The 21,940-nt window shown below is 41.8% G+C and overlaps 1 protein-coding gene across 1 annotated transcript in view; it reads right to left on the reverse strand.

The window, feature by feature from the left end:
• Positions 1-6,290: 6,290 nt before the first annotated feature.
• The window catches only part of LOC140650463 (uncharacterized), a 320,394-nt gene continuing 304,744 nt past the window's right edge, over positions 6,291-21,940 (reverse strand). Inside the window, exon 2 of the mRNA XM_072858712.1 lies at positions 6,291-8,102. Within this exon, the coding sequence (XP_072714813.1) occupies positions 7,341-8,102 (762 nt within the window). The 3' untranslated portion in view covers positions 6,291-7,340. The remainder of the gene's footprint in view (positions 8,103-21,940) is intronic.

Raw genomic sequence — 21,940 nt, forward strand, 5'->3', positions numbered from 1 at the left:
GTCTACTAATTAGAACTGGGATGGAGCTGCATTTTGTAATTCACAGTTAAGTTCTTAATTTTGAAATATTTCCTGAGCCAAAATGGATGCAAGTAGGCAATGTTTCCCCCCTAAATCTGTTACCAAATGGATTCTAGAGGAAGTGTTCTTGGTTTAATTGAACTTTTCATTCCCATTTTAATTTACTTTTTATATCATATTCATGTTGTGCTCTGTGATATTATGTAATATACAATGTGGAAACAAAAGCCACATCTATACTAGTAAATTATACATGCTCAGAACTGGTTTTGGATGCCGAAGCCAGCGGGCACAGATCGGTCCACCTCCTTACTGGGAAATTCTTTTAACCTCCAGAACTGGGTGGCCACATTCTATCTGCCTACTGATGTAACCAGACGTAACCAAAGTGATTAGTTTGTTCTTTTGTAACTAAGCAACATAGAGATAGGAGCGGGGTAGACAATGCTTTAATATATTGTGTTTGTACATCTATGGCTATGGATATGCTACTATGCCCAAAGACAATTGGACAAGGAGTAGTACGGACATGCTGCTATGCTCCCAGTACAGCCCCAGCCCATCTTGACAACGAGTCGAGGGTGGTTAGAATAATTGGTTTGTGTTAAGGGTGCCAAATCATTGTTAGGGACCATGCACCATGAAGAAGGGAAGCAAGTTACATAAGCAAGGTGGGATTGCGCATGTCCAGAAGAAGGGGTCAACTAAAGGACACACCTGTACGACCACCCAGGACCACCAGAGACCCGCACGGAAGTCCCTCGGAGTTCAAGGACATGTGCGTAATGACCATGCAAATATGATAATTAGTTCTGGGAAATAGAATGAATATGCATGATCATTCCAGGAAATATGATGCATATGTATGTAATGGGACAATATAAGCTTTGGTTGATGTAACCTGTGGTATGCACACTAGGTGGAACGATCCGGCGCCGTAATAAAGAATGCCTGCTTCTTAATACTACATTGGTGTTAAGGAGTTTGATTCCTGATTTCGGTGACGCTGAGAGTCATCTTTGGCCCATGTTGACTCCTGAACAGTTCCCAGAAATTGTCTGGGAAAATGTTGGTTACCTGGCACCAAAACTGTGCTAGGGACAACTTTAACGTTTTAACTTTATAGGCAATTGTATTCCAGAGCCCAGGAATATTTTCTGGCACTGGTTAGCTTAGAGGTATGAGCACAGTCATTAAATCCTTTGGACTGCACTGCACTTAATTTGGTCAAATACCAAAAGAAGAAGCAGGACTTATTGTGTTTCACTCTGAGGAATATCTCCCTGGCTTTATCCTCAGATTAGCCTAAAGACTATTCACTCTGCTGGCTGACATCTCCGGGTGATAGGAAAATGATCCCACACGTGTCTCCTACACATTTCTCTGTAAACAAAGCTTACAGTTTGAAAAAGAAAAAAATATATATAGTCAAGAAATACAACTCAAAGGCCGTATGCTTTTGTGAACTCCCCAAATGACTCTTTATAACTGAGATGTGCATCAAGACTGTCTCAACTTGATTTTATGTACAGGTAAAGCCGCTTTACCTTTGCTTTTAGAAAAAAGGTTAGGTTCAGTAGATTTTTCTTTATACTAAAGTTTATTTTTAGTTTAGATCTTGTTGTAGGAGCAGAGAAAATGACCTATTACTGTAGTCCAGCCCAGATATGGATGGATAAATAGATAAATGGGGAGAAAGAAATTACAATTTATGGATTTTGTTCTGTTGAATAATTTTCTTTTAGGGGGTGAGCTATCAATTTTTTTCAAGTAATCCCAGATATCTTTGGATACATTTTTAAAATCTTCCTTTTGCTGCTTTATAGGCCTTCTTCCTTCACCTAGCAAAAACTGCTGTTTCAACTACAGATATTTCAAAGAAACATTTAAAAAATTACTTACTTTTCACATTCTCTTATCTTATTATAGGTAATACAGGACCACTGATGTGATAAAAGCTCTACAAACCAACAAGATGTTTAGAGTGACTCTAGTAAAAACCGAATAACCTTTCAATCAGTGACCCGAGTGGCAGGAGGATTTCACTCGTGATTCTTACAAAAGAGTTTCCAGTCCAAAACCCACACCCAGCAAGGTGCTTCAGACATAGACACTCACGTATCAGTACATATGACTTAGTATGAACTTATTCAATGGTCTCAGCACCTATTTAAGAATTTAAATAACAGCCAGATTTCTAAAACTATTTAGCATGCTGTATATTTTTAAAAAGGGAATCTTTTTTTTCTCTGTATGTAGGAGCTGAGTTGCTTTGAAATGTGGCAATAAATTTACTGGAAAAAAGTTAGCATCACATTGAGAATGATATTTGGATCTACACTTTCAAAACAAGTGAATAATTTATATTGATCACACTGGAAAACAAAATCCATAGATGTCAGGCATTCCCACACATCTTGGGAATCTGGGAAGCTGTCTTTTATGGCGAGGCACAAATTTTTAGTGCTGTTTTTGGTGTAATGCCAAATTTGGAAGAAAGTTTGTACCCTTCTTGCCCCCTCCCGTCAAAGATACAGAAAAGCCACAGTCCATTTTAACTCATAATTGAAATAATCCTCTCTCTAAATAGAAGCACTCCTTAAAATAAAATAAAATGCCACATAAAATGCAATTCCTACTACCATATAAAATGCGCTTTCACTCAGGCTCTCTGTAGCATTATCTCTAACTGCAGTGTAACTAAAAACTAATAACCTCATTTTTAATTAGCTGGGTTTGTGGCATTTTGCATCCTTCTCACAGTTGTTCTTTCTGCAGTGTATATCGTTATTAACTCCGGATGTCTTCAAGGAGGTCTTAAATATACTTTGCTTGCTTGCTTCTTTTCTTTCTCCTGAAACTAGTTCTCAAACCCCTTGCATTCATTAAAAAAAAGAAAAAAAATTCTAAAAGTGATCTTAAACACAGTATGAATGATTCTGACTTTATTTAACTATTCTTTCTGTTCTGTCATTATCTGAATTCTTTCTTCTGTTTTAGCCAATAGAATAGGAATATATTTTTAAAAATAATATGGTGTTTCAGTCTGACTCCCCTAAAAATCATTAAGGTGTGAGTTTAATAAAGGAGACCACAAATATTGCCTGTTGGTTCACTTGATGTCAAAATAGTACTGAGTAATTACAGGCTATAGAGGCTAAGAGGCACGCTATAGACTGCTGGAGTGGGAGACGGACCCGGAGTAACGATGAGTCTCAATATGAGTATGGTCGTTCTCCTTTAATTAGACTATTCGACAGGTTTATATAGACAACCAAGCAAAGCACGCGCTAATAACAAGTATACTATTGGATAACTACATTTGTCCATGCACCTAAAACAGTTATTTGGTTGGTACAAAGCTGCTGTTCATGCGCTGCTCACGCGAAGGGGGTCCGTCGACATTTCCCAGGCTTGGTTCCGCTTATCTTGTTTACCAAGTGCTCCTCCTGCTTTCTTCCTTATCTCAAAGACATTCCACCGTGACATCTGGTTCTTCAGCCATATCAAAGGCTGGAATGCTCACATCAATCAAATCGTGCCCTTTGTCACTCAACCACTCTCCCACAATTCCCCCTTCTTGTTTTTGAGCAATCCAGGCATGGTTTACTATGGTTAAAAGGGTCCTTTTAATACAGCTAAATGCTATACAAAAACACAAACCTACAATAACTAAGATTATTAAAAGTCGCAACCCTTCAGCCAACAAGCCTTTTAGCCATTGCGGCAAAGGCCCAAATGAACTGGTTAACCATTCATCAAGAAACCCCTGGTCCTGTTGAATTTTGTTGGCATGCTCTTTTAGCCGCTGCAGCTGTTTGTGAATTGATTCACCATGATCAGACAGGTTCATACAACACATGCCTTCAAAATCTTCACAACCATGACCTTGAGCTAATAGCAAAAAATCAATTGCTGCTCTATTTTGCAAAATTGCATGGCGCAAGCTTTTTTGATCCTCTAATAAAGCCTCTATTATTTCGGTAGTGATATTTGCTTGTTTTTCGGCCCAACAGGCTAGTTGCCCTATCTGTTTTGAAAAGGTGTCTATAGTTACATGCAGATACTTCAATCAACCAAACTCGGGAACATGTGTGACATCCATCTGCCATCATTCTAATGCCTTTAGTCCTTTTGGATTCACTCCAGACCCTATACCTGGACCATGATTTCCACATTTTGGACAGGCCTGAATTATACCTTTTGCCTCATTTTCTGTTAAATTAAATTGTCTTTTTAACCCCTTAGCATTTTGATGGAAATTTTAATGACTTTGTCTAGCTTGTTGAAATTTATCCATAGGAGGTACATGACACACTGGACTGACTAGACTATCAGCCAGCTGATTACCTTGGCCAAGACCAATGTCCAATTGATGACTACGAATATGGATAATACAACAGGCTGCTGTTCGTTGACCTAATACAGATCGTAGTTTGACAAACAAATTCCCCAATCTAGGATTCGTTGTTTCCCTTAATAGGGCATCTTCTAGACGCGGCACTACTCCAGCCACATACATTGAATCAGTCACCACATTTAAGGGAATATTTATCCAGTTAGTCAAAGCCCAAACTACGGCAGTCAGCTCCAAAGTCTGGAGGGAATCTTGAGGTTGTCCCTCCATGATATGTCGCTTCCAATTGTCACCTTCCTTCCAGACACAGGCTGCACGCCGCAGACGCTTGCCGGCATCAGTGTAGACAGTGACACCGCCTGGCAATGGGTTCTTACTTACTTTGGATCTCTGTATCCATTGATTCCGCCTTAACAATTGCCATAATTTCCCTTGTGGCTGCTGAGAATGTATCTTGCCACTATAGCCTAAAAAGGCATTCTGTATGGCCTCATCATTACGAAGCCACCAATCCACATCTACGGCGCTAACGGGTATGCTAATATCTCCTGGCTCTTGGCCACTGATTTCTATGGTTCGTGACCGTCCTTTCCGTATTAGTTCACCTATTGCTTCAGTCCGTGTTTGGATACTCATTTTTGGTTGTACACCTAAGAATACCCATTCCAAAATATTAAACATATCTCCTTGTCCTTTGCATTTGGCAGTGGCATCTAACTGAAGGGGAGAAATGAATTCCCCTTTCTTGTTTTGCCACTGACAAATGACTGCATAAGGTGAGTCTTTTCCGTTGCATATGATCAATGATATTGGTAGTGGCAGGATGCGGCGTGATGACCAAGCCGCGTGCATTTTTTGAATAATTTGTTGTAGCGCTGTGTGGTGCTCCATTGTTAACGTCACTTTGTCTGCAGGATTTGTTCCACGCAACAGCGCAGTCAGGGGTGCAATATCAGTATTGGAAATACCAACACAGTTGCGAACCCATTGAATGTCTCCAAGCAAGGTTTGGACATCATGTAATGTATGCAGTTGAGTGGCAAGTTCTGTCTTTTGTGGTCGGATTTTTGAGTCTGAGATGGACCACCCAAGATATTTCCAAGGGGCAGTACGCTGCACCTTTTCTGGTGCAATGACAAGCCCCTTTTTTGCTAAGATGCAGGTAAGCTGCTGTAACGACCCGTCTGAGAATGGTTGTTCTTGACAACAAAGAATATCGTCCATATAATGACAAATTATTGTATTTGACCACTGGGCTCAAAGTGGTTGCAGCGCCCATGCTACATACAATTGACACAACGTGGGTGAATTTTTCATCCCTTGTGGCAAAACAACCCATTCGTATCGCTCTGCCGGTGCGGCCTTGTTCACTGTCGGCACCGAAAAGGCGAAACGTTGAGTGTCTTGCGGGTGCAGTGGAATGGTAAAAAAGCAGTCTTTTAAATCAACTATCAAGACGTGCCATCCACATGGTAACATACTAGGAGATGGCATCCCAGGCTGCAATGCACCCATAGATTGCATTTGTTCATTGACTTTACGCAAATCATGCAAGAGTCGCCACTTTCCACTCTTTTTTGGGATTACAAAAATGGGAGTGTTCCATGGACTAACAGAAGGTCTAATATGACCAGCTGCAAGCTGTTCAGCAACCAGTTGTCTGGCGATTTGCAGTCGCTCTTCAGTCATGGGCCACTGGTCAACCCACACAGGCTCGTTTGTAAGCCATGTCAATGGCGGGTTGGGCGGGTTGGGCGGGTTGGGCGACTGCTCCCCAGTGCCCATGACTGAAAATACTTCGTTGTTAAAACTGCTCCAATTTGACTCAAAACATCCCTTCCAATTAGTGCTTCTAATGTCCCAGGTAAAGGTAACACATACACCTTAAGAGTGGCATGCTGCCCTTCCGGAAATTGCAAATGTATTGGCTGTTTACTAATATAGGGTGTTGATTGTCCACCTACTCCTGCGATACATGATGTCGGTAACTCTACTGGCCACATTGAAGGCCATATGTCACGGCTGATGATTGTAACATCAGCCCCAGTGTCTAACATTGCATCCATTTTTTGTGATATGCCCTGTTGAGTAATGGTTATTTTTATCGTTGGCCGTTGGTTCAGTTTTGCTGTAAAACAAACGGCAGGTCCAGTGGACCCGAAACCGTGATTGCCTCGGTGAACATTTGATTGTGGCAAATGGCCTAGTGGATTGCAAACTGCGACTATCTGTGCGATTTTACTACCTCCAGGGATAAACAAAGGCGGACAAACGGTATAGATCATAATATAAATACGACCCGTGTAATCTGCGTCGATCACTCCGGGCAACACAATGAGACCTCTTATACCGGCGGAGGACCGGCCTAGTAACAATCCTCCAACGTTGCTATCTTGATGAACGAGAGGCCCTATAACATTGCTGGGAATTCTTTGAACGTTAGAGTCAACAAGGGTGACGTCTATTGTGGTTTCCACGTCGACTCCCAGACTTCCTCGGGTGGCTGGTTGGTACTGTTGTAAAAACCCTGTGTTTCGTTTTGGGGGTTCATTTGTGTCTGCGCGCGACCTCTCCCCGCGCTCGGCTTCCAGTTTCCCGAGCATGCCTTGGTGGCATGAGTGCTTTTCTGACAGCGCTCACACCAAACTACGACACGACAATTCGTTTTAACATGGCCTGACTCCCCGCAGCGGAAACAATTTCCCCAAAAAGGTTGTCCAGGTGGTCGATGAGACTTTCCCTTGGGAGCTGGGCCTTGTTTTTTCTGCACCACTGCGGCTAGGGGTTGTATTATTTCTCGAACTGCTCCCTGGACCGCAGCAGCGACGGTGTTTCCATGTCGTTGTGCCTCGGCTCTTTCCACCCGCAGAAGCATTTCCTCTACTCCAGCTCCTTTGGGCAAACTGGCCAGCGTTTGTTTTGTCGTTTTATTGGCATTGTCAAAACCCAATATTTTGAACATTTATTGTTTGCTGTCTTCTGATAGATCAGGGTGATTCATGATCGCTTCCCAGAGTCGATCCACAAAATTACTGTATTTCTCTGTTGCACCTTGTTGTAGATTACTAAATGAGGGGACGCTTGATCCTGGTAAGCCAAGGAATGCTTCTAGTGCTAACTGAGCAGACAACTGCAACATGTGTGCCGGAAATGTAATTTGTACCTGAAGGTCACTGTATGGTCCTTGCCCTACGAGCATGTCGACGGTGATTCCACGAAGTGGATCCCCGTCCCTTTGTCTTTGAGCCGCAGCACTAGTGGCTCGTTGCTGCCAAGACGACATCCACAGTAGATACTGTGTTGGGGTAAGTAAGAGTCTCATTAAGTTTTGACAATCCTGCGGACACATGAGGTCGGCAGCAAAAATCCAACTAACAATTTGTCGTGTTGCTTCGGACTTTACTCCATATGTTGAAATAGTGGTTCGGGCTTGTTGTAATATTTTCCAATCATGCGGAGCCCATTTTCCTTGCCCGTTCTCTTGTATGACTGGGAACGCTAATGTTGCAGGGCCCTCAGCCCCTCCAACAGGCTTCCATTGTCCTTCTAAAATTGCATCTTTGATGACAGCACTCCAGCGTGTAGTTCTAGGGAGTGCTGGAGGGTTCATTAAACATGGAGGCACAGCTTCTCCTTTCCTTTTTGCTTGTAATTCCAGATCGTCAAGACGTTTTACAAGTGTTTGCAATATTTTTGCAGTGACATCTGAGGATTGTGGCAGCTCCTCCCCGCTAGTCGGCGTGGTGGTTCCAGAGGATTCGGTAGAGGGAGGCAGAGGCGGGTAGAAGGAGGATGAGGGTGGTACCGGAGGCGCGGAGGGTGGTTCACTGGAAGGGGCTGTAGGGGGGGGTCGGCAGGATGCTCCGCCCGAGTCATTAAGTTCCGTCAACCCCGCCCCTCTAGGAGCCTTTGGCGGAGTTACTTCCGCATTTACTCCACAGTTCGCATCAGCTCTGCTAGCAGGAACTTCCGTTTTTCCCGGCGTTTGCATCGACCCCGACGTAGCACTACCCATTTCATTTAATGAGATGAGACCTTCTTTTTCCCGCAGTTCAGAGACATTTTTACAGACAGCTCCAGACATGCCCTTCACGGCAGGCAACCCAAAAAATCACGCAATAGGTCCCGGTTTACTTCTGGGCTTATCACTAGACACTCCCGGACCTAACATTTTGGCAGCGGCGCAAGCTACTTCTCTCTCCGCCTTCATCGCTTTCAAAGTCTCTAACACAGCATTCCAGAGCCCATGAACCGCTTTTATTTCCTTCTCATCCTTTTCATCTCCCTCTATTGTTTTTTGCCACATCGCTCCTCCAAAATCCCGCCATTCCGAGACGGAAAACAACATGCAGGTGTCAGAAAAGTGACCCCAACTTTGTCCCAGCTTAATTAATCGAATTAATTGCTTCACTGGTGCTTCTATCCCTCTCTTGGAGAGGATTCCAGCGAGCAGCGTGGCTGCAGCTTCTATTTCCATCACTGCACCTGAGAGGTGAGGAGCGACCTCACACCAGCGTCTGCCCCGCTTCTGCCCCAAGCAGCGCTTCTCTCAGCCGTGGTTTCCCACTCCCCTCCTCTAGCTGCTTACTGCAGTCACGGAGATCTCACCGGCGAGTAACCATCCTCTGCTACCAGATGCCGGAGTGGGAGACGGACCCGGAGTAACGATGAGTCTCAATATGAGTATGGTCGTTCTCCTTTAATTAGACTATTCGACAGGTTTATATAGACAACCAAGCAAAGCACGCGCTAATAACAAGTATACTATTGGATAACTACATTTGTCCATGCACCTAAAACAGTTATTTGGTTGGTACAAAGCTGCTGTTCATGCGCTGCTCACGCGAAGGGGGTCCGTTGACATTTCCCAGGCTTGGTTCCGCTTATCTTGTTTACCAAGTGCTCCTCCTGCTTTCTTCCTTATCTCAAGGACATTCCACCGTGACATCTGGTTCTTCAGCCATATCAAAGGCTGGAATGCTCACATCAATCAAATCGTGCCCTTTGTCACTCAACCACTCTCCCACAATAGACATTTAAATAAACTTTTAAGCCATTGAAAATCTGACCTGAAGCCTACCCAAAAAACAACGAATGGGTCACATCACTAACCTACACTGTGTGTTATCAGCAAGTGACGCAGCCTGAGGCCATGCCTCCTCCAGCTGTGATCCCATCATCTCTCAGGACCTCCATGGAGCTGAGCGGGGCTGCAGGGGACAGCCTGGGCACATGGCCAAGCTATGGGTGGCACTGCACTTTGGGGCTGGGACGAAGGCAGTCATACAGTGAAAGATGTCCCTGCCCACAGCAGGGGGTTTGGAACTAAATGATCTTTAAAGGCCCCTTCCAACCTAAACCATTCTATGATTCTAAAAGAAAAAAGGGGTAATAAGTTGTACATACTGACTTGTGCCACAGGGACAACATCTATTTTTGTCACTTTTAGACTGTTTAAAATATTTCCAACTGAAAATATTTCTTCTTTTTGACTAAAGATGAACACATTTAACAATTCCCCATTTTCAAATACGTCTTTGTTTTTAGAGGGAAGTAAGGAGGACCGTTCACACCACTGCTTCTTTGGAAGGACTTTGTTAGTGATCAATTAAATTTATTGGTATTTCTAGCATGTAGTTGTCTAGATATCCTGTGCTCTGCTCTGAAGCTATATCACTAGGAAACATACACCCCGGTCATTTAAAAGTTTGGCAAAAGGTCATGATCCAGAAAACACAAGGACAATAATTGTCCTAGTCCTCTTCAGGCATCTCTCTACCTTGTATTGTGGTAGGTAGATGCCCAGTGTTGGAGCTGGCACTGTCTTAGCACATGGAAATTTTTCCTTCCACAAGTTTATATAGAAAATAGGTAAAAGAAAGCAGAAACTCAAGAAGACAGTGGGAGTTGTCCATGTGACTGATTTTAAGCATTTAGGTCTGATGCCTCAGTTAGGACGTTGGTTCCTAGAAGACACTTAAACAATTTCATCCAGAGGGTGACTCAGTATACAAAGTTTAAGTTCCTCTCCTGAACTGCTCTCTGAGGGATTTTATCTTGTGCCATATTGAGAGATTAATTTGAATGTCTAAAATTTGGCAGCATCTGTACCCTCTGCATAACTCGCCAAAGCAAATATGGTAAAAGAGACATAGGTTCTTGAATTCAAACCTTAAATGCAGGGAACACATAATTTTCCTCCTTTATGTTTTTCCTTGGAAGAACCTATGCTTCCAATAATTTCTATGATCTGTACTATGACACCTAGATCCATTTGGTCAACAAGCTTTTACAGAAATACAAGATCACTGTCACAGAGACAATGCAATACTGAAGAACAATGGGAACGTATCTGGGGAATATTTTGCCTTGTACAAAGCTCAAGTAAATACATTGCTTTGTATTCTGTTTCTTTTTCATTTCTTAGCTCTCACTGTCTCCTTTTTTTATCTCTATGTTCTTCTATTTTTTTATTAGATGGATTTATAATCCTGTTTTTAGAGTATCCTTGAATAGATTTCTATAATTAACAATTATAAATAGAGATATAGTCTTGGGTTATGAAGTTTACTTTTATTGACTGCAACAGAAGGTTTAAGTTAAACTTCCCCTTATCTGATTATATTTACCAGAACTGTGGGAATTCACTATGCTATAAAAATGGACCTTGCTGCTAGCTGGCATACCCCAGAACATTTAAATAAAAATAGCAATGAAAACCCAACCAAGTATTATTTATGTCAGTTAGATGCCAATGAAAACTAAGGCTTTCAGGGGTAGACAGGATCGGTTTTTAATTTTTTTTTTCTCTCTTTTTTTTTTCTATATGACAGAATGACACACTCTTCACTCAGTCACTCAAGCTGAAGAATGACTGAAGAACCCTGTGAAGGTCAAACACATTTTCACCCAACTGATGCTCTTTTAAAACTGACTTAACCCTCCTTGTGCATTTCTGCACAGCATGGAAGTTAGCTTTGCAGCTCCAAATTAGGGTAAAGTACAGCGAGACCTTCCTTTCGTGAAGCTCTTTTGTATTAAGCAGAACAAATTCCCTATAAGCGGAACTGTAATTTGCACATTGGAATGCATCTGCCTATAATGATCTTCCCGGCAGAAAGCACTGTCATTTCACAAATGGCCCCACAGTGCTCCCCAAAGCTAAGTAAACGTATACAGATACAAACTGAGAAGGAAACTAATACAGGCCCTGATCCTGCAATGGACATCTAGGGTACAATGAGGACAGCATTATCAAATCAGAGAGATATCACTTTGCTCACAGTATGCAACAGTAGACATGGCAATGTGAGATGGAAGGAAAAGGAGACTTGGATTCATTGTGGGTCAGCAGAGAAATGTGTCACTTATGTGAGTACCTAAATATGTTTCAATAAGTGAATTTAAACCACAGAATCCCATTTTTGCAGAAAAAAAAGAGAAGACCACCTAGACACAGTATATTCAGACCTGAGAAGTCCCCAAATCCCCTGAGATGCTTCCTCATCTTATATTTCTTGACTTCCCTATGCTTTCAGAGGAAAACAGAGATGCAACTTCTGCTGCTCACAGACCAGAGATGCTAGCCATAACCAGCTGACAGGTCTTTGCACTGCTGACCTCCTATTTCCTAAGCAGGGGAACTGAGATGCCAAGGGCACCAGCAGCCTTAATGGGCCTCATGCTAAAAGAAATCTCACCGGAAGAGGGGTGCTGTTGTTTCAGGATCTCCTGCACAACTCATCATGCTCCACAACTTTCAGGTTGCACATTTGGCCCCATAATATCAATCAGCACCTTGAAGAAATAGCTATGTTATATAGCTATATCCTCAAACATCTGCTGACAGTGAGCATAAGACTGTTGGACTAAAAGGACTAGTGACAGAACATTGCCCTGTAAATCTCACTCCTGTGCAATACAAGTTTTTCTTGCCTATTAAGACAGTATTCAGTTCTGAGAGTACACTGTCTCTCATAGAAAAACAACATCCTGAAAGTTAGGACAGTGAAAAAGGAGAATAAAAGAGACTTATGCTGAACTTTCTGGTTGGATCTGGACATTTATATTATGGTTTTGGGGATTCCCTTTTCAATAGTGAAAGATTTCTGTGGAGAGGATGTAGAAGGAGAAAGAGAAGAGGATTCAATGAAAACATACAGAAACCAAAAACAGTCAAAAAGGAATAACCTGTGTTCTAAGAAAAGGAAGCAGGAGAGGAAGGTAGGAGAAAGGTCAGTGCTAAAAAAGTATACTTTACAAGATGTCCATTCTGATGAGGGTTGATCTGTGTTTCATACTGCACATAGTACTGTAGAAAAAAGGCTTCCTTTTAACTTGTAAATACATGAGGAATAGTAAAGAAAATAATATTATTTTCCGTATTTGTTTTGGTTTTAAATTATCATTGCTAGTGTGTTGGGGATATATACCAAATAAAAACTTTAAAAAAACAGAAAAAAAATCAGATATGAGATTTGTAAAAGCTTAGATTTCCTTTGGCTACAAGGTCCTGTGCTAGGATCTACCACACCAAACCTGGAGATCTGCAAAGAGGGTGGAAGTTTTGCTCAGCATATTTTGTGTATCCTAACATTTGAGAGATTTCAGCTCACATCTCCTGGTCTAGCAGGCTAGATCATGAGTTTCTTGTGCATGAGCCATTTGTTTCCACCTTGCCTCAGTTTCTCAGTTTTAAAATCATAGAATCATAGAACACAAATAGAACATGAATTTGGAAGGGACCTTTACAGGTCATATAGCCCAACTCCCCTGCAAGAGCAGGGACAAATGGCTGGATTATCCCAAATAAGTTTGGACATTTCACTTCAGTGCCAAATTTAGAAGTTTAGTGATTGTTATAGTGAGTGGAGAGACGGAGACATCTTCCATGGATAATTCAATACTTTGATCACCCTACTTACTGAATGTTCTTCAGTAACCTGTTGAAATTTTGTGGACTGTGTCTATTTCTATTGGCTTTAGCTAGGCTGAGCAAATTCAGACACAGTGGCCCTAATTTCTACAATATTAAAGATCCGCTTCTCTCCAACACCTCTTCCTTTATAAACGTGAAGAATACTTGTACCTTCCCATACAGCCCAGCAGCCAAAATGCATCATGCTCACTGCCTCATTTCCTCAGCACACTCATCCTTCTCATGGTTGTGTCTCTCCACAGTATTCTTTGGCATGAGAAAACATTGGGGAACCTAGAAGACAAAATGTTGCGTGGTGCCTTATCTACTCTAAGCCTTGCAATGCTAAGGACCTTCCACCTGTAACCCACCTTTCACTTGCAACGCAGTAACCTTTCTTCAACACACCCCAAGGCTTCTTCAGCAGTGCCTTTGTCATGGCACCCCAAGTGCCCTTATCTACCTTGCACTGTGGGATTCTGACCTGTTATGTCCAGTTTCTTCTCCAAATCATTGCCCTTGATGTTTAAATGATCTTGTTCTTCCTCTGCCTCTTCACCATTTTGCCTTGTAGCTACTAGTCTATACCTCCATGTGTAGATCCATTCACCCTTCACGCTGTAGGTTTTAGTTTGCAGCTTCATATTAAAACAAACACAGCTTAGTAGATAACAAATAATACTAATTTTAAAATCCAGTACATATTATCAGTAATATACATGCCAAAACTTAATGGCCAATTAGTGTGCAACACCTGCACCTAATCAGGCATGCTCCAACCAGCACCAGTAGTGTCATAAACAGTAACTACCAATGGGGAGATTGAGCAAGTCTTGATGAGAAGTATAATTGTACTGGGGAGAAAGCAAGAAAAAAAGAATTTTTTGTAATTTTCAACTTGATCATTGTCACCACCTGCTGCTCTGGAGAGGGTGCCCAGAGGAGGAGGCTTGTTCCCACTTTTCTTCCCACCTGGACATGGGGAAGAGGGTTTCCTTTTTCTCTCTCTTTTCTCCTCCTTGTTTCACCACCCCATCCTAGAGCAACCTTGAAGTTTATGTATACCATCAGCTATGGCCCCTACTAGTAAGCTGTGTGCATGTAAACCTACTTGAACTTTCACTGTGCAGCAAAGGAGGGTGTATTACAGGTAGAGAGCAGGTAGGAGAGAAGGCAGGAGTGGAGCTGCATCTCGCAGACCATTTCATGCCCTGGGCTTGACTTGGATCATTAAACTTGTGCCAGAGTCAGGTATCTACTGGGGAAATAGGAGTCATAAAATAAACAGTTTATCCAAAAATTAGAAACTTCCCTTCTCCCTTCTTACCCACAATCTGAATCAGTAATGTGAACATCAGGGGGCCATCACATCTCCAGTCAGACTGTTTTGCTGATGATACTTTCTCAGCCTTTTATGTTCTTAAACTCTTAGTCACCTCTTGGAAGGAGCATTTTAGAGGCGTTAAGTTGGAAGTCCAGGTGTAATTGTATCTCTGGAAGGTATAAAGGATGCCGCTGACAAGTATTTCAAAATTACACCAGGGACATGTACAAACGCAGAGCACCTTTAATGTGAGGCTTGTTTAGAGATAGGACTGGGGAAAACATGCTCCTCTAAGACTCATTACAAATTTTACAAGAGGACATGTTTTTCCACTAGAAATGCTGATATCTGGAAGTCAGTTCCATGAGAATGTGTCAATTATGATAAAATTTCACTTTGATAAAAAAACCAAACAAGCAAGTGAAATCAAATGGAAACTGTTTATACCTTGGAGTGGTTTTTTGGTTGGTGTTTTGTTGGGTTTTTTTAAGAAATTTTTAGTTTAGAAATAGATTTGCTATATTTAACCATAATGTTAAAAGTTAGGTATAGATAGAAATTAAATAAAATATTTCTTTGGCTGCAAACAATATTCCCCCACCCCCAAAAATAATTTAATTATACATTTCAGACTATATTTCAGAACAAAATCTGACTTCAGAATACTTCTTATTCCAGTGTCTGTTCCTGTGAGGATTTATTCTATTTATTGTTTGTTTTAAAGTACCACAGAACAAATGCAACAGAGGTAAGTAAGTATATTCTTGGCTCTTTAAACATGGAGGGAAAAAGGAATGCCCACTGCCTCAAAGAGCTTATGACCAAAACAGGCAGAAATGCAAAGTAAAACATTCAGTTTGGACAGACAGTTCAGTTCATCCCAGTCCACACTGCATCTGAGAGCAGCGAATAGTCAAATGCAGTCCCCAAACAGTACTGTATCCTCTTGCTTTTTCAAGTGCTGGTCATCATTCAAGGATATAACTGGGTTGACGCAAATTGGTGTAGGGAGAAAGCAGTGTGATTTGCACAGGAGTAGCCCGCCTTGCTTTCGTGCTGAAGCACCATGCATAGCTGTAAACTGAAGCCTTCCTCACATTCACTACATGATCCCATGGATGTAAATGCCAGCCATTTCAGGGGTTTAAAAACTTGCCGCACCTCAGACAGCTGTTGCTTCCCTTTCAGGTGTAATATGGCAGCTACTAGCAGGATCTCTTCTAGGCTGATACAGCACAAAGTTAACAACTAACTTAAAACACCATCATTCTTGGTAATCTTAAACCACTCAGCAAAGTAGCACTTCTTTGATAGCATTTCTTCAACTATATCTCATATTGACACTGGAAAACAGTGGCTGAAATGAGGACAGCCCCTATCATGACAAGACCACAGTTTATATTTTCTACTCGTCTCTCTGGGACATTGTGGAGAATGAGGAAATGATGGATGCAAACAATATTCAGGTAAACGTATTTTATATTCACAGTCCCAGAAAGGCTTTTGAAAGGGAAAGGAAAGTGTGGTTTACAGGAACTCAATGTTATTCAATACAGTTTACTCAGAGGAATATCTTCAGCTGAAAAAAAAATCTAAAGCTGTAGATCAAGGCTCATACTTATGTTTTAAACCCCTTTACAAATATGTATGAGACTGTTTTTACTTACTAATGTGCAGAGGAGACTGAAGCCTGATATTATTTTAGGAACAAATATTATTTCAGGATAAATTTTACCTCCATGTTTAGAAAGGTGGGAGACCAATACTGGAGAAGGATCCCTGGGTTTCTTATGGATCAGAGGAGTGCTCAAATTGTTAGGATACTGGACAAAACTAGGACTTGCAGGAAAAAGCTTTTCATCTGCTTTTGGTGCTTTTCTGTGGAAAGGACAAACCTAGCTCAGTTACTCAATTCCTGAAGAAGATCCATAAGTGTGCCTCCTCAGCAGACAAAAATACCCCAAATACCCCATTCTTCTTTAGGAACAGGCAGCATCTACGTTCTATTCTTTCCCTATCATTTCTATTATATTAAGCAGCATGCATAACTAACTCTCCCTCTTACAATATCAGAGGGCTTTGCTTATGGATTGTCACCTCAAATCTATGTCTAGCTTATGTTCTAGCTGATGTGCTGAGCATTACACATGCTTGTCTGCTTCTACACAGATATTGGGAAGTGAAAATACTTGAGGGGAGGAGAAGGCTGTGCAAGCAGTGGGATAGCCAGCCCTGGTCATTGCTCAGCTCACCATTAACTGAAGTGTGAGGTGTACCATCAACTGAAGAATACAGACTTTCCTGAACCCTTACATGCAGGACTTTCTGTCCACCCAAAACAAAGTTTTAGGAGGGTTATTTTGTTCTTTCATTTTGTTCTGTTTGGGATTTTTGTCAAATCCATGGACTCACCTTGAAGTTTTCCAATGAAAGGTGCAATTAACAATGAATATATATATATTTAGATGTAATTATGTGATATTTAAGAGTTTAGACGTAGCTCTTGAGGAGTTAAAATGTTGTTTGCATGGCAAGGCTATATAATGTGAGAAGTTGTGGGGTAACGGTGGTAAGGTTTGATGGTCAGCCTGACTCCATAGCTAGAAATGAGACCAATTTGCCTGGTTTCAGATTCTGGAACCTTACTGCATTCCCAGCAGTTAATGGGGAAAGAAACCTTGGCTTGGGGAAGTAAAAACTATTACTTCATGACATACTATGAGTGACGACAAACCTTCTGTGAATTAGTTTTAGCAATGAATTCTCTTAAGGACAGGCTGTCTCAGGAGATTTCTGGTAAGTTTTGTTTCTAGCTGTGGTTAATATACTGCAAGGAAAAAATGCCATCTTTCCACACAGCTGTTTTTACACTTTCTCTTCAAACCCCAGCCAATGCCCAGGATTGCAGATGAGAGTGAAAGTGGGAATGTGTATCAGAAGTACATTACAGAACTGTAATGAGGTTTTTATCGGCATGAATTCGGACGAGCTGGAGTGCTTAGGATGCAGCAGAGCTGTGGGGATAGGACAGCATGTGTTTCTGTTCCAGTGACATTAAAGCCAGGATCTCTGAACAAAACCCCATGCAGTGAAGTGAACTTTGTATACAAATTATTTTCATTACATCAAAGAATGCTGAAGTCACTAGTTTGGCCTTTTGGAGATCTGGGTTTAAAGACTTCCTTGTGACTTCAGGCTAGATCACAATGGCTACAGCCAAATTACTAGGCTTAAGAAGACCAGAAAAAAATTCTGGACACTGAAACTTAATCAACTACAGCATTAAATTGTCAGGAAGGTCTCTGGCCTGTTTTAGACACAAGAGGTTAATCTCACCCCATGTATATCCAGCAGCCAACAGCCAGCAAAGGACTGACAGTGCCAGACTTCTGGGGCTGTATTAAATTATTCAGTGTCTATTTTTTTTTTTGTTTGTTTGTTTGTTTGTTTGTTTGTTAGCTTTTCATGTCATGTATGATCTTGCCTCTGAAAGCTCTGGTTTTACTTTTTCTCATGATGCATCTGCCTGACTCCTTTCTAGTCTTGTTCCCAGGTTATTATGGACCCTGTCTGCTTCCATGATTTCTTTGGCTTCTTGATATTTTTCCCTGAGCTCTGATTTGGTCCTGAAGAGGTTACACTGGGGCACTCTGGGATCTCTATCTATGCCTTTGTATAGTTGCTGGAAATTAAAATTCCCTTTCTTTATTCTTCATCTTTACTCCTCCCTGTCTTCAGAAAAAAGTGACCCTGGGCTTGACAATTCAAGATTTACTTGTAATTTTACCCCACTCACTCCAGTGATTACTGAACATAACAAACCCTATCCCTTTTTCACTTGCAACTGTACTTCCTGCAGTATCCCTCTATCTTTCTTACAGGCCTCTAGGTCTAAATGCCCTTGGATTTAATTTCTATCAATGCCTAATCAGGATCTGAGGCACTGCTTTATGTCACTTGAAGAACCTCATCTGGTTGGCCACCACATGCTGACCAGGTCAGGTCCTTCACAAAAACCACGGTGTGGTAGCTCCCCCTTTCATAATCACTGCAGCCAGGACAGAGAGGGATGTTCATGACTGTCTGTCCCTTGAAAACTGGCCTAGTGATGAGACACTTCATCTAGGACATGGGAAACATGTTCTGGGTCTATGATGTCAAGCAAAGGCTTTCCACCCTCCAGCTCCCACTGTCCTGGATCATGTCATACCCCTCAGGTTTATGAGGGGAAAAGGGGAGATATAATCTCTTCTGCTGGAGATGGGCCACTGCAAGGAAAGGCATGAAAGATTCAGGAGGCGAGAAAACAAGAGTGCCAAATGTAGCTCTGTGATTAAAAGCAGTGTGTGGAAGAGAAAAACTCTTTGTTCTGGGTCTCTAACTGCTCTTCCTCAGCTACCTTCACTTTAAAAGTGAAAAGTGAGCCCTACTAAATACATAGAAGTGACCCTCCTCATGGGAGGGTTCTGGGTTGGGGATCTTGAGAAGACAGACAGAGTGGCCCCTCCTACAGGGTCTTTAATCCCTGTGTCCTGGGCCCAGCTCCTCAACAGACAAAAATGACTGAAATGTCAACCCCACCTGGAAGAGCTCATCTACAACATAAGCACACAGTACAAGGGAGCAGGATGAGACTGCAAACTGACGGGGGGAGGGATGCACACTGCAACAGCAAGACAATTATGATTAGTGTAGACAATTATGATTATGATTTAGCCGTAGGATCCCCAATAGCCATTAACATGATGCCACATTTTCCTGACAAAAAAATTAAAAGAGAAAATTCAGTGGCTAAGCAACAGTGCTGAAACCCAGGGGTAAGTGTTTGCCTTGAACAGGGCTGTAAGCCACACAAGAGAGACTAATTAAATGAGTCTCTGGCCCTTAGTTATGTCAGAAATGAGAGAAAGGGGGTATTGGTTTTGTTTTTTTAATTCCCCAACTGATGAAGAGCAGTGGGGGGGAGGCATGGGGAGAAGAGGGGAAGGAAGAAAGATATTCCAGGGTGAAATAAGATTTCCAAGGTTTCTTTTGTTTGCAAAGCCAGCTAAAGGAAAGAAATGTTTCCCCTTCTCTCTCCCAAAGATGGAGCTGTTGCAATAGGAGAAGAGAGGCCGTTTGCGCGCACAGGCACACACATGTGCCCACACACACAAAGTTCTGCATTCTGCAGCAGGACTTCAAGGCTTCTCTGAAAACACAACTGCTTCCTTTCTGTAAGGAGAAATAAAAATCCGTATTATTATAGCAGCTGCGTTATTGCAAAATTCTACCAAAACACAACGACTGATATTAAGTATCTAACCCCTCTTAATTGTCTATTTCATGGGCTTTAGATTTCTGGATTGCTAAAATAACCATCTGAAGACAAGACTTCGATTCATTTTGTTTTATTAGTATTATTATTTCCTTACAATAATAATAACACTTTACACTTATACAGCACTGTTCATCCGCAGATACAGACAATAAGGACTGGATTGCTGCTATTATCCTATCACACCCCACAAATGAGAGGGGATAGAAAATTCTCCAGGAAGCTGAGGCTGGTGGAGAAATTTCCTGAAACCTTGAGGCCCAGGGGTGATTCAGAGGGAAGGGTAACTAACTCCATGACAGCAAGGTCAGCTGTTTCGGTGAATTTCTTTGTTGATAAATCTTTTCAAAACCTTTTGGTGTTATAATTTTCATTGGAATGTTAATTAATAATAGAAAATCTTCAACAGTGTCACCTGAGCAATCTTGAAGCCAAGAATTTGGGGATCTGGTTTGATTTCTTCTGAAATATATGTTCCAGTTGAAGGACAGATGGACAAATGTGAAGGAAGGCAAATTGTGTTATTTAGGACACTGGACTTGACAATCAAAATGCCCCCTCTACTCTTAAAATCTGTGAATAAATGAATGATCTGGTGCTCCTTAAGCCACTCACTCATGGATTTGGTGGGGGCTTTCTAGAAGTTAATGACTTTTGAAACAACATTTGTTTTCAATTGCATTTTAGTTCAGAAATACACCCATGTTGTTGGGAGCAATGCCAGGGAGTGCAGCTACTTCAGCCCCATCTGCTCCTTGCCTTGCAGACTAGACAGAGACAAGAAATGCATTGACTTGTGTAAAGAAAAGGGAAAGGGGCAGCAGACAACATGGGGATAACATTTCCCTTTTACTGTGTGTTGACATGGGTTCTCCTGCCCAAGCAGGCTACAGCCCACTCACATAAAGAAGAGGGTGGCAGCAAGCTGATTAGATATATTATTCATTGTTGTCCCATTATCACAGTTTATACATGGGGAAACTGAGGCCTGGTTTAATGCTATCTAACTCCAGATTTCTATAATGTGGACATCTGAGCTCATCATCTCTGGCTTCTTTTAATATAAGGAGAAAAAAATCAGGCACTTTTAGGTCATGGTTTATTTTCAGTCTTAGTCAAGAAGTACCTATTCCTCTCCACTGACAACTGGAGAAAACTAGATGACTCAGTGCACCTGGGGGGCATTTGGGTTGCAAGAGGCAGAGGGACCATGGCAGTAAACTCTGTCACATGAGGCACAGCCAGCCTTGAGTACCACTTTCAAACTGTCCTTCAGAAAGCAACAAGGTGAAAGCCAAAAGCAGTCTGTGCAGGCAAGTACAGTCAACAAGAAATTACTCTCTGGAGGACATGATCACCATTGTGCAAAGCACAAGACCTGCACCTTCTCAGCTCCAAGTAAGCTGAGCAGCATCACACAGCAGATCCATGGTGAAGTCAGGAAGGGAAGCCAGGACTTGACTCCCAGGCTCCTCATCTAACCCTCAGTCACATTCCCTTTCTTCAGTGGCTTGACTCAGTAGCTCCATGTGCTGTCTCCTGCCCCTGACACAAAGGGAGCAAAACTTATTGCAGGGATGGAAGTAGATAATGCAAACCGCTCTGCTTATTTTTAAAAATAAAAACAAAAGAAAAAGCGTACTCATTTTACCTAGCACATGGCTCTCCCCTCAGGTGCTGCTATTATTCCCATCTTAGGCTCCTTCCACTTTCTCTCTTGCCAGCAGGAAAGGAGTAACACAGAGATGTTTTATGCCACTGAGACAAAGAGGTATTGATCCTTTTTGCCTCTGGAAAAGGTTTCTAATAATTTCCAGATATATCGTAGATTGTGGTGCTGCTATCTTTAATTAAAACATGACACAGAATAGAAAGCAATTATTCTGGGATTTTTTTTGTTTGTTTTTTAAGTGTAGATTCCTTTTTTTGTTTTAATGGACTGTGATACCAGATCAAATGACTTGCAAGTTGAGCACACAGAAAATGGAAAGAGAGAGGAAGAAT

This window comes from Ciconia boyciana, chromosome 4, assembly GCF_034638445.1.
Source record: "Ciconia boyciana chromosome 4, ASM3463844v1, whole genome shotgun sequence".
Lineage (NCBI taxonomy): Eukaryota > Metazoa > Chordata > Aves > Ciconiiformes > Ciconiidae > Ciconia > Ciconia boyciana.